The sequence below is a fragment of the Hypanus sabinus genome, chromosome 1 (genome assembly GCF_030144855.1).
Source record: "Hypanus sabinus isolate sHypSab1 chromosome 1, sHypSab1.hap1, whole genome shotgun sequence".
Classification (NCBI taxonomy): domain Eukaryota; kingdom Metazoa; phylum Chordata; class Chondrichthyes; order Myliobatiformes; family Dasyatidae; genus Hypanus; species Hypanus sabinus.
In genome coordinates, this window is record NC_082706.1 from 79,442,140 (window position 1) to 79,456,280 (window position 14,141).

The window sequence follows — 14,141 nt, forward strand, 5'->3', positions numbered from 1 at the left end:
TTGACAGAAAGTATGTACATCCAACACATTGCGTAACACAACACCAAGCAAATATGTTCCATGCTGAGAAGTTCAGGTATTAATCTCCCATTGATTGTTTAAAATAGATAATCTCTCATGGAAATGAGATGTTAATTCCAGGAGTATGGTTACAATTTTGCATTTTTCTTATATTTACAACCAGTCTTTTCATTTCTCCAGAGACACAAGTGAGTATACAAATGTTGGGAATCTTGAGGAACACACACAAAATGCTGGAGGATCTCTCTGTACAAATCCCATGAAAAACCACAAACAAAGGTGGTGCTATTGTAATCTAATGGACTGCCCACTGCTTTGCTGAGGCCAGACAGCAGCTTACAGGCACCTCCTCTTACTTACCCCCTAAACAGTACCCTACTAAAAATCATCAAGACATTATCATCCACACTATCACCAACCTCATCAGCTCTAGAGACCTTCCATCTACTGCCACCAACCTCATAGTTTCCTGTGCTGCTCATTTTTACCTCCTCCCTGACATTCACATTTCTGCTTGCTGCTGCCCCACTGAGCTAGTGTTCCCTTTGGTTCAGTTCCTTCCTACGTACATTGGTGACATTTCACTTCCTCTCCATCACTTCAATCAATTTCAGTTTCCTGACATATATTGCCCTATTTTCGCTATGCATGAAAAATCCCTGTACACTTCCATCCCCTATCAATATGGCTTTCTACTTCTTTATAGACAGCAGACCTAACCAGTTCCCCTCCATTACCACCCTCCTCTATCTTGTGGAACTGGTTCTCACCCTCAACAATTTCTCATTTTGCTCCTCCCGTTTTCCCTAAACCACGATTTTCAGATGTTTAAATTATGCCTTATTACTTCAGACATGTCAAAATTTTACAAGATGCAAAGGTAAATAAGTTAAGATTTCTTTGTTAAAATGGGCAAGATTAAGGGATGTATCAATATGCCTTTAAAACAACAAAAAGATAAAAATAGTGCAAAAAGAAACTGACGTGAATAAAAGTTTTTAGAGTAAAATTAATGTCAGATTTCAAGAGCATGGCAGGAGAAAACTTCTATACATACGGTATAAACTAAATACAAGGGAGTTGAGATTAATAAGTCATGTCACCACTTAGCAACAGTTCAAAAGAAAGTGAGTAACGGTAACAAGATAAACTCAGGGTACAGAAACTATTGCTCAGAACTCACCCCGTCAGGGACTAGTTGAAGCCAATGGCTTATTTCCATTTCAGAATTTCAATGCAATTTTATGCAAATGAAGAAAACACATATAACCGCAACAATTTTTAGAGACTTGGCTGCATAACATGCGCTCTAAATAACACAGAAAAATTGTATACATAGAGCATAGAAACATTGGCTAGACCTATGTATCAAAGTTTATTCAGACGATTCAGGGGATGGAGCGGACTTTGAATGCTCAAATCCTTGAAGCATATGCAACATTTGAAACATTTTTTCTCAGTTTAATCTTAATAATATTTTCAGTGTTAATGAAGATGACATTTACAAATCAACAAAAATATTAGACATATAATACCTGTTGTTTCTAGAGCTATACAACTCCACCCCAACTGTTTCAAAATTCGGGTGTCTGACATTTATAGAAACACAGAAGACCTACAGCACAGTACAGGCTTTTCAGCCCACAATGCTGTGCCAAACATGTACTTATTTTTGAAATTACCCAGGGTTACCCATAGCCCTCTATTATCCTAAGCTCCATGTACCCATCGAGGACTCTCTTAAAAGACTGTATTCTATCCACCACCACCACCATTGCTGGCAGCCCAACCCACGTACTCACCACACTCTGCATAAAAAACTTACCCCTGACATCTCTGTACCTACTTCCAAGCACCTTAAAACTGTGCCCTCTCATGTTAGCCATTTCAGCCCTGGGAAAAAGCCTCTCACTATCCACGTGATCAATGCCTCTCGTTATCTTATACACCTCTATCAGGTCACCACTCATCCTCCGTCGCTCGAAGGAGAAAAGGCAAGTTCACTCGACCTATTCTTGTAAGTCATACTCCCCAATCCAGGCAGTATCCTTGTAAATCTCCTCTGCACCCTTTCTATGGTTTCCACATCATTCCTGTAGTGAGGTGACCAGAACTGAGCACAGTATCCAAGTGGGGTCTGACCAGCTACATAGCTACAACATTACCTCTCGGCTCTTAAACTCAATCCCATGATTGATGAAGGCAATGCACTGTATGCCTTCTTAACCACAGAATCAACTGCACAGCAGCTTTGAGTGGCCTATGGACTTGGACCCCAAGATCCCTCTGATTCTCCGCACTGCCAAGAGTCCTACCATTAATACTATATTCTGCCATCATATTTGACCTACCAAAATGAACCACCTCACACTTATCTGAACTCCATCTGCCTCTTCTTAGCCCAGTTTTGCATCTTATCAAGGTCTCACTGTAACTTCTGACAGATCTCCACACTATCCACAACTCCCCCAATCTTTGTGTTATCAGAAAATTTACTAATCCATTCCTCCTCTTCTTCATCCAGGGCATTTATAAATAAAAATCCCAAAGAGAAGGGGTCCCAAAACAGATCCCTGAGGCCCAACACTGGTCACCAACTCCCATGCAGAATATGACCCATCTACAACCACTCTTTGCCTTCCGTGGGCAAGCCAGTTCTGGATCCACAAAGCAAGGACGCCTTGGATCCCATGCCTCCTTACTTTCTCAATACGCCTTGAATGGGGTACCTTATCAAATGCCTTGCTAAAATCCAAAAGCACTACATCTATGGTTCTACCTTCATCAATGTGTTTAGTCACATCCTCAAAAAATTCAGTCAGGCTCATAAGGCAGAATCTGCCTTTGACAAAGCCATGCTGACTATTCCTGATCATATTATGCCCCTCCAAATGTTCATAAATCTGTCAGGATCTTCTCCATCAACTTCCAACCACTGAAGTAAGACTCACTGGTCTATAATTTCCCAGGCTATTTTTACTCCCTTTCTTGAAAAAGGGAACAACATCTACAACCCTCCAATTCTCTCAGCAATCATCTCCCTTGCCTCCCACAGTAGCCTGGGGTACATCTCATCTGGTCCCAGAGACTTAGCCAACTTGATGCTTTCCAAAAGCTCCAGCACATCTCTTTCTTTATGTCAAAATGCTCAAGCTTTTCAATCTGCTGTAAGTCATCCCTACAATCACCAATACTTTTCTGCAGTGAATACTAAATCAAAGAATTCATTAAGTACCTCATCTATCTTCTCCAGTTCCATACACACTTTTCCACTGTCACACCTGATTGGTCCTATTTTCTCAAGTCATATCCTCTTGCTCTTCACATACTTGTAGAATGCCTTGGGGTTTTCTTTAATCCTGCTCACCAAGGCCTTCTCATGGCCTGTCAGTACCTCCAATTGAACTCTGACTTTTTGTGTGTTTTCCCCCTAGCTATCAGTCTGTGGTTTTGTGTTGCCAGGTGCTCCTGTCCCCACTTCTGCTCTACTCCATCTCTTATTTGTTTCTCATTATTCCCTGTATTGCTGCCACCTGTGTCTCATTGTGCTCCACCTATCATCTGCCTCTCCGTTTATTGCTCAGTGTATTTTAGTCCTGTGTTTTCACCTATTTGTTGCCAGATTGTGCCAATGAATTTTTCTGAGCCTTTCCAGCATTTGTAGCAGTACTCTGTCTGTCTGAATATCAACTCTGCCTGTTTCCTGATTCTGGTTTTTGAATTTCTCTGGATGTTTGATCTCTGCCTGAACTTTGACACTGACTTTGTTTGCACCTTGGAATTTGTTACTCAGTTTATGTCACTGTGTGCACAGTACTGGGTTTGTGATTGGACTCCACTCCAGTGATTTGACATGGCCCCTTCTTGCTCTCCTAATTTCATTCTTAAGCTCCTTCTTGCTAGCCTTACAATCTTCTAGATCTCTATCGTTACCTTTTTTTTTTGAACCTTTTGTAAGCTCTTCTTTTCTTCTTGACTAGATTTTCAACAGCCTTTGTGCACCTTGGTTCCTGCACCCTACCATCCTTTCCCTGTCTCATTGGAATGTACCTATGCAAAACTCCACTCAAATATTCCCTAAACATTTGCCACATTTCTGCCGTACATTTCCCTGAGAACATCTGATCCCAATTTATGCTTCTAAGTTCCTGCCTGATAGCCTCATATTTCCCCTTACTCCAATTAAATGCTTTCTTAACTTGTCTGTTCCTATCCCTTCCCAATGCTATGGTAAAGGAGATGGAATTGTGATCATTATCTCCAAAATGCTCTCCCACTGAGAGCCCTAACACCTGACCAGGTTCATTTCCAAATACCAGATCAAGTACAGCCTCTCCTCTTGTAGGCTTATCTAATTGTGTCAGGAAACCATTCTGAACACACCCAACAAACTCTACCCAATCTAAACCCCTTGCTCTAGGGAGATACCAATCAATATTTGGGAAATTAAAATCTCTCACCACATCAGCCCTGTTATTATTACACCTTTCCAGAATCTGTCTCCCTATTTGCTCTTCAATAAATCTAACCTATTTATCTGTGTAACTGCCCATCACTGTGCCAGCAACAAATGCCTTCAGTAAGGTCAGGGATTCCCAACCTGGGGTCCACAGACCCCTTAGTTAATAGTCAGGGTCCATGGCATAAAAAAAGTTGGGAACCCCTATGCTCAAAATTCAGTATACAGGTATATTGGATTAATAAATGACTTTGAAAGAAGAAGAAAAAAATGCTCATGAAAATTTTGCAAATGGAGACAGAAGTGAACTGTGGGGCATTTATGGATGATAGAAAGCTGAATACCATAACTGATTGTGATAAATATTATCTGTAATCCACAGATAAACATATGGTTCTTGAGGGGCTTGCATTCCTGCAATCCAGTATCACGATTTGCTATAAAGCAAAATTGCATCATCCGCCAATGTATCAAGAAATGTGAGTTGAAAAGAAATAACTTTTTTGTTTATCTATATACTTTTTTAATAGAAGTTCAGTTTTATTCTGTTTCTCAAAGTTTTGGATAGTTACTTGTGAATTCTGCAAGGATGAATTTCCAATATCCAAACGACTGTTAAATGCTTTATCTGCTTTACCAAGAAATTATTTGTAATTGCTATTCAGTTTCACCCATTTTCACACAATTATAAATACTCCTTTGACTTAATATATTTTCACATTAGAATCACTGATTGATATACAATATGGATTAAGACATTTTCTTTAGATAATTTTCCTCAAGTTTGCAAGGAAACATATACAATTCTATTAATAATTTGCATTCTTAAATCTATATTTCCAAATAATGAAGCACATTTTATTTTCAGTGTTATCTTAAAACTCATCAATAAAGTAGAGATGGCCCTTAGTGGAGGCAATTTTCAAGTACATTCAGAACTAATAATATATAATAAATTCAGAGCCAATTCCAACTGGATTCAATGTATCCTTTGGACAAGTACCAGTTATGCAATCACTTCTCTGGGCTGGATAAGAGAGTGATCCCCTGCCCTGTACCCAGGCTGTGTTCAACAGCCTGTAGTGAAGCATCCATGGCAACCCAGCCTTGGGTGGCATAGTCCAGTCAAACTCCTAGATCACTACAATAAACCTTGACAGAAGGAAAGTCTGGAAGTGGAATTATACCTCCTGTCAGTTAGTTAAGGCTTTGTGACTTTCTTTAGATGTTTGTAATTTTCAAGGGCATTTAAAATATGTTACAGGTAGTTAATGAAGAACATGGAACATTACAGCACAGTATAGACCCTTCGGCACAAGATATTGTGCCAACATTCTAAGATCAATCTAAACCTTATCCCCCTAAATACCCCTCCATTTTTCTATCTCCATGTTCTCATCTAAGAGTTTCTTAAATTTCCCTAATGTATCTGCCCCTACCACCACCCCGGCAGGATGTTCCATGCACCCATCACTCTCTGTATAAAGAACTTATCTCTAACATCACCGCTAAACATTCCTCCAATCATCTTAAGATTATAGAAACATAGAAAACCTACAGCACAATACAGGCTCTTCGGCCCACTATGCTGTGCTGAACATGTACTTACTTTAGAAATTACCTAGGGTTACCCGTAGATCTCTATTTTCCTTAGCTCCATGAACCTTATGCATCCTTGTATTAACCATTTTTGCTCTGGGAAAAATGTCTCTGGCTATCATCCGAACTCTGTCACTTATCATTTTGCAATTAAAATGAAAATTACTATTTTAAAGAAAATTAATAAAAACACATTGAAACACTAAAAAGTCATTTAAAATATTACAATAAAGCAAAACATGTGAAGAAAATGGCTGAAATTGGATCACTTACCTTTTACAAGGCCAGTATTCCCATTCAAGCAAGTAGGGTCACGTTTTCAGCGGCAGTTTTGACGGGCCGAGATAGGAGAGGTGGATTCCCCATTGTTGACATTCTGTATGTCTCTCAGCACATTCTGGACTTAAGGTACATTTGCATATATCCGGGGTTTATTTAAAGGGGAGTCACTAACTCCACAACAATTTCAATTTGGTTTCTTGTGTTTGATAGCAGGTGTCAACATTGGTTGAAAGGGGTCTCCTTACAATCCAAAAGGTAATCTTCACTTTTGTAAATAATCCCTGCATGATTCATTCCAGACTCAATCTTGTGGTGATAAGGTACTTTGAAACAATAAGTTGCACTCTACACTCATTGATTACCTGCTGTCTATCAGAACCACTACAACAATTGGAGCTTAATGTATCCAATAAACCTCAAGTTAAATGCTATTTGAATTTGTTATTATTTTCAAAACTTTAAAACAGGACAAATATAATGAAATTGTTACTGTAACTAGCTTGCAACTGATCCAGAAATTATCTTCAGCATTTAGAATGTTCCCTGTGTAGCTATGAAGAACACACACAATGTTGATAAAAGTCTTTAAAAGAAGTTACACATACCTGTTTGACTTAGCTGTGAAGTGCTGCGGCTACGCCTCGAGAGACCGACGATAGCTACCATTTTGGCGCCGATGCTGGATCTTCGTTTTTTGCCACCGGCGGCAACAGTGCCCACAGCTGTGTCAGATTGGCTGCCATCGTTCTTCTCTATGCTGTACATATCTCCGATCACACTGGTGCTTTTCATCATATTCTTTCCTGAGGTCGGCATCTGTTTGCTTTGCAGTTTAGATGTAAAGACACTGTGAGCCGTTGGTACAGATAAGTTACATTGACAGAAAATATAGGGGGTGGGGGGAAGGAGAGTGGTTTCAACTAGAGGGATTAGGAAATGTGAGGACAAAGCAATTCAGCTCAAGGTATTGCTGAGCAAGGATAAAACATTTCCCTCATTCCTCTAGCGGGTTTAAGCAAGTCTAATTGTAATTGAAATGACAAATAAAATCAAATGAAAACTTTGTAGATACATGCAGCAGTTGATGTTTTTTTTCAGTAATTCTTCCAGTCATCTCATAAGTAGGCTGATACAGAAAATAAGCAGTCATTTTGGATGTAGCCCAGTCTAAGTCAACAGAACAAAGCAAATATATTGCCCGTAGTGCAGGGGCTCATATACATTGCTGATATCCTTTGGAGCTGTATAAGACCTACTAATCACAAAACTTACATTAATATATTTTCACCCATCATATGAAGCTGAAGTACAAAGTGGGGAGTGGTTGCAAAGGCCTTTTTTAGAAAAGATAACTTTATCAGAAAACATGCTCATAATTCCTTAAGGGAATATCTGTCTGTGAAACTTGCAAAATTCTAATTTAGTAACATTAAAAATTTGTTCAAATGTTTATTTGATGTTGTGATGGCTCGGTGAATTATCCAGAGTTGTACAGACAGGCATATAAATCAGGGAAGTCTCAGCTTCTCTGCATGATCCCATCTGGTTTAATGATATATCAGGAACCTAAACAGTATTTCAAATCCCATATTTTTTCTTTCTTCCCTGTTCCTTTTGCACAACTCCTTGTTAATTGTAGTCTTAAACACTGAGATTACCTGCATTTAAACTAAGATTATGGCATCCAACTTGACCTGGATCTAAGTTTTCAACACATATTCTTCATTGCCAAACCTGCTGATGTCCTCTTCCACATTATCAGCCTTTTTCACCCGTGGCTGTCTTTCTGTTAAAACCATAATTTCTGGCTTTATTACTCCTATTTCTGACTATTCTAATGTTTTCATGAATTGCCTCACACTTCACAGCTTTCCAAAACCTGACAACATCAAAATTTGACATCCATTCAACCTGCTTTCTTGGGCAGTGCTTCAGTTTCAGTATCTCACAGCCTTCTTCAAATCCTTTTATAACAAGACTCCTTCCTAACCCATAGCCTAATGCAGCATAACAGTCCTCTAGGATCTCTTCATTCCTTCTGTTCTGATATTTCCCTGACATCTTTTACTCCACTACTGACAGACATGTCTTCAGCAATCTTTGGGTTTGGAATTCAATCACTGAACCTTTCTGTACTTCCCAGCTTTACTTTCATCTCCTCCTCTAAGATCTTCTTGAAAACCTAACACGTTGACCAATTTCTGACCAATTTAGAAGAGTCATAGCTAACTCTGTTTAATGGAAGCACAACTGCCCTCAGAAGAGTCCTCTGTCCTTATCATACTTCATTCCATACAATATGCTAGCCAATCAAAATGTTCTAGTGTCCAGAAACAAACATGGTCCCTTGTCCTCTAATAATGTTAAGTCTTCCAATGAAATGCAAAATATATCTATCAAATACTGAGAAATTCAGAATGGTAGAATGTATTCCAAGAAATTATCTAAAATGGTAGTCAAGAAGCCACGTGTATGAAATGAAATTATGGTGAATCACAAAGTTCTACCCAACAGTTATCTGCAATAGGTGCAGATGGATGGACATTGTGTTTAGTCCCTGTGGAGCAATGGGGTCAATGTACACATGTTGTTTAACTGTGGATCTCACCAGTAAAGACAGCTTCTAATACCTATGCTGTTAAAATAAGTGCCTTAGGTGAGCAGGGTTCAACGTTTTGGGAATAAAATGGATTAAATTAATCATTTTCTTTTGGGTCTGGAGCTGCATATAGTCAAGACCAAGTAAGTATGGCAGAATTTATTGCCTAACAAGCTTTAGTATATCATCTGTTTTTGCAGCAGTCTATGGTCAGTATTACCAATGCTAGGTTTATATTCAAGAATTCAGTCTAGGATCTTTTTTAGCAATTTACTGGGGCAAGAGCCTGATTCCTACTGCACTGCTGTTAATCATGAATGTAAAATTTTCAGGGCTACCAGTGTAGAGAGTAATTGAAACTTGATCAACCTGCCAAACTTCCCATCAGCCTCAATTTGTAAAGTACTACGATATCTGCACACTTTTTCTTGCATCTTTTGTTGTGTAAGGAAACATGAGGCCGGAAAGGCATAAAGAAGCAGAATTCTACTCTTCTTAGCATTTGTCAATGGCTCATATCATAAAAGTTCATACTCATTATGTCATTTTTCAATCACTATCTACATCAGGTAAAAATATTTGGGTTAATATGTCAAGTTTTGCTCCGCCTTCTCTTGACATTCCCACACCCTTCTTAATTTGCTCAAAAAAATCATTTGAACAAAATGATTGAACACCATAAACAAAAAAAACCCAGTAATATCTTAATGAGCTTCACATTTAGAAAGTAAAATTATTTTTGCATGTTAGATCAAACTAGAAATCACTTTGGACCCATTAGCCATCATTCTAAGGTTGTCCAAAACACTACAGGGCACCATAAAAAATAAACAATGTATTTGGAAGTTTACCCAGGTCAGATTCACGTTTACTGATGTCACACGGCATGGAGTATACATTTCAGCATTTACTAGGAGAAATTGGATGTTAATAGTGTACCCCTCACCCAATGTTTATGACTCATGTACAAACACCACAGCAAATTGCCAGGGTGCTGTGATAAAGGATCACACTGTTCCATCGTTGAACTGCTGTCTGTCTATTTCAGTTTTTACTCAAGTCTATTTCTGATAGCATAGCTGGATGTTCTGTTATTTTTAGCAATCCTCCTGAATAATTTGCAGCACAGTTACACACTGCAGTCACTGCCAGTATGATGTTGACTCCATGCCTTCCAGTGGCACAATGCCAGTTGAGGCATAGGACTCAATCTGTTCATTTCCTGGTGAGCAGAAGGAGAGGTGAGAGTTGGTTACATATAGAAAACATGTAACCTACCCTTTACTTCAACTCCATGGCATGCTTTTCTGCAGCTGTTCGATGACTCCATGGAGAGAGGTTCTTAATGGTTCGGATAGCTTCCCCATGCTTCATGGTAGTTGCAATCTCTGCAGGCACAGTTTCCACACAGCTAAAAGTTTTAATACATGAACTATTTTTAACAGGGTTTTGCCAATTTCCCTTTTTATAATTGGGTTTGAAGATTGCACACATCACCTATTTATCACACCAAAAAAAAGGTTGAGTTCCTACTTGCAAGCATTGACAAAAATCTACCTACAATGCCTACTTAAGGTGGGACAATGAAAAAAAGCTGACCAAAATCTACAGTCCTTTGTTCATCCAAGGACACATCAATCTATTCTCAAGTGAACAGGATTTTCAGCGTTGCACCATAGAATTGACTTCCAATGGGATGATCAAACCATTCGGGAAGAAACAGTTGCGGGCCACTCCAAGAGCTAATATGACATTAATGTTTCAGGCATCAGAAATGTTCATTTAGGACTCTGTAAGTCTTCTGGTTGTTTTTTGACCCTCCTGTTGCACTGACCTCCAAGTCAGCTCTGTAAGTGAAGTAGAAATCTTTCCACTCTCCACCTTTTTCAACTGGTTAATGCTCATTTCACACTGGCCATTATTGAAATTGTACTGATGAGGCGTGGCCACCATACTAGTTTTAATCCCCGCCTGGTGTTTTTAGAAGGGTAATGCGACACACTACCTACTGTCAACAAACATACATCAAGTAGGAGTTTACTTAAGAGGGAAATCAGGAGGACAAATAAATCAAATAATTTTGGCAGATAAGATAAAGGAGATTCCTGAGAGATGCTGTGAAGATATTCAGAGCAAAAGGATAATGAAGGAGAGAACGCCTGTTTTTGTGTAGAGATATGGGAAATGGGGAAGGTCTTAAATGAATATTTTTCATCTGTATTTAATATGGAGAAGATTACAGAAGGTAGGGAATTCAAGGAAGAGAACAGTAATAACCTGAAATACATCACGTCTCTAAAGAAATGCTTGACTTCATAAATCCCTGAGAGGTGGCAAAGTTCCTGACTAAATATATCATAAGATATTGTGGGAAGCCAGGGAAGGAATGGAGGCCTAGCAGGCATATCTGTATCATTGTTAGCCATGAGCAAGCTACTGGAAAATCAGTTATTGTATCTTTATTTAAGAAATGCAGCAAGAGCAATGGTGAGCCAAACATCAGTGATGCGATGGGCTTCTGAGAGAGTAGATTTATCTGTATTTAGAAAGGCAAAGATTGATCAAGTTAGTCAGTATTGCTTTCTATATGGGAGATCATGGATTTGAATTTTTGACAAGTGATCAGGAAGGCTGACAAGGGCATGGCTTTAAGTGGTGTCTACACCGCACTTTAGCAACACCTTTGACAAGGTACTAAGTGGACAGCTGGCTAAGAAGGTTAGATCTAAAGTGAGCTAGCCACTTGAATACAAAATAGGTTTGGTGGTAGCAATCAGAGGGCATCAGTGGAGGGCTGTTTTTCAGACAGGAGGCCTGTGACCAGTGGTGTGCCCAGGGGATTGTTGTTGGGTGTATTGTTGGTTGGCATCTATTTTAGGAATTTGGATGAGAGTATTATGATTAGGAACACATTATTAGGATATTGTGGATGACATCAAAATTGGTAGTATAGCGGACAGTGAAGAAAGGTATCTAAGATTACAAATGGATTTAGATCAGCTGAGAAGTAGATGGAATTTAACTTCAACAAATGTACAGTATTGCATTTTGGTAAGTTAAACCAGGGTAGGACTTACACAGTAAATGAGAGGGCACTGGAAAGTATTGTAGGAGAGAGACCCAGAGGTAGCGGTATTTAGTTCTCTGAAAGTGGTGACACAGATTGGGTGGGGAGGGGGTGAAAAAGGCATCTAGCACACTTGCCTTCATCGATCAAGGCACTGAGTACAAGTGTTCAGGCATCACGTCACAGTTGTATAAGATGGTGGTTTGATCACACTTGGAGTACTGTGTGCAGTTCTAGTCACCCAGCTTTAGGAAGGATGCCACTAATACGAAAAGGATGAAGAAGAGATTCACAAGGATTTTACCAGGACTGGCGTTACAAGGAGAGACTGGATAGACAGGAGCTTTATTCACTGGAACAGAGGAGACTGAGTGGTGACCTTACAGAAGCATATAAAATCATGCTGACATAGAAAGTGATAAAGATGGGTATAATTACAAAAAAGACTTTTCGACCAGTAGATGGATAAGGAAAGCTTTACATGGATATGGGCCAAGCATAGACACGGTAGTGTAGCAGTTAGTGTAATGTTATTACAGTGCTAGCAATCCAGATTCAGTTCTGCCTCTTTCTGAAAGGAGTTTGCATATTCTCCCCATTACTATGTTGGTTTCCCCTTGGTGCTCTGGTTTCCTCCCACATTCCAAAGACATCCAGGTTCATAAGTCAATTAAACACAATTAGGCAGTGTACAGTGGGCTGGACAGGCTTGCTACTGTGCTGCATTTCAGACATAGATACCTAGCTTCAATGGGATGGAAATCAGGTGGCTTCCATACTGCTAATAAAAACCCATTTGCTTTAATACTGCTAATAAAGACCTATTCACTTTGATGTTGGATGAGCTCAAAGCTGTAGAAATGTGCTTTTGGAGAAGAATGATGAAAATATCGTGGAAGGACAGAGTAAAAAAATGAGGAAGTGTTGTGAAAAGCTGGAATAGGAAGAGAGTCATCAGTCAGGAAGTGGCAGCTGGAATTTCTGAGACACGTACTGAGAAAAGAGAAGCTGGAACATCTTGCAGTGATGGGAAAAACTGATGAAAGAATAAAGTCACAGTCAACAGCACATGGCATTCATGAGCTGCAGCAAGAGATGTACAAGCAAAAGTTTGGTAGAACTTATCAGAACTTCTCAGATTAAAAACAGATGGAAAACCATGATCACCCATGTCATATGACACAGCACATAATGACGATAGGATGATGATCTGATGTCAGAAGTGAAAGAAATGAATATCAGTTACTTACACAAGCACAGTATGGATATCCAATGATTAAGTTTGACATGTGTTTTTCTTTGTTGAAAAATTATTGCCACTACTCAGAGAATAAACAGTTTTCAGCCATTTTGAGATAAAAAGCACAATGCAAAACTGCCTTTTCAGATCAAATCTGCTCCTGACCATCTGGATGAAGACTTTTTTTAAAGTTTCTCTTAAAATATTAGGGAATAGAGATAGACAGACTAGTTTCATAGAGCAATTCAATGCCTAAAAGTAGTGGAAAGCAAGTAGTGATGTAAGGACTCTAATGAAGGGTCTCAGCCTGAAAAGCTGACTCCTTATTCCTCTCCATAGATGCTGCCTGACTTCTTGAGTTCCTCCAGCATTTTGCATGTATTACAGAGAATAAGCAAATGTCAGTGAATTTTATTGATAAGTGTTTTGATTCTGACCTGAAGAGAAGGCTACTGTCGGGGAAGTAAATCCTGAATTAGCTGTAACACCATAAGACCACAAGCTATAGTAGCAGATTTGGGCTATTTGGCTTATTGAATTTTCTCTGCCATTTCATCATAGCTGATCCATTTTCCCTCTCTGCCCCATTCTCCTATATTCTCCCCATATCTCTTCATGCCCTGTCCAATCAATAATCTATCAACATCTGCCTTAAATATACCTAATGATTTGGTCTCCACAGCCACCTGTGGCAACAAATTTCGCAGATTCATTGCTCTCTGGCTAAAGAAATTCCTCCTCATCTCCATTCTAAAACTAAAAGTGATGTAAGGGATGTTATGGTAAACAGAAATTGTGCAGTGAGCTAGTCAGTAATGCTAAAAAAGAATGTACTTTTGGTCGGTTGTTCATCCCTGAGCCAAGAAGTTGTAGG

The 14,141-nt window shown here is 39.2% G+C and overlaps 1 protein-coding gene across 13 annotated transcripts in view; it reads right to left on the reverse strand.

Annotated features, from left to right (window-relative positions):
- The window catches only part of rims2a (regulating synaptic membrane exocytosis 2a), a 1,025,605-nt gene that overhangs the window by 145,372 nt on the left and 866,092 nt on the right, over positions 1-14,141 (reverse strand). For 3 of the 13 annotated variants that reach the window (XM_059971246.1, XM_059971253.1, XM_059971238.1), the window contains one exon: positions 6,967-7,208. The exons of 9 other annotated variants lie outside the window; for them this stretch is intronic. In XM_059971246.1, coding sequence (XP_059827229.1) covers positions 6,967-7,208 — 242 coding nt within the window. The remainder of the gene's footprint in view (positions 1-6,966; positions 7,209-14,141) is intronic. One more of the 13 variants, XM_059971230.1, reaches the window with a different exon arrangement.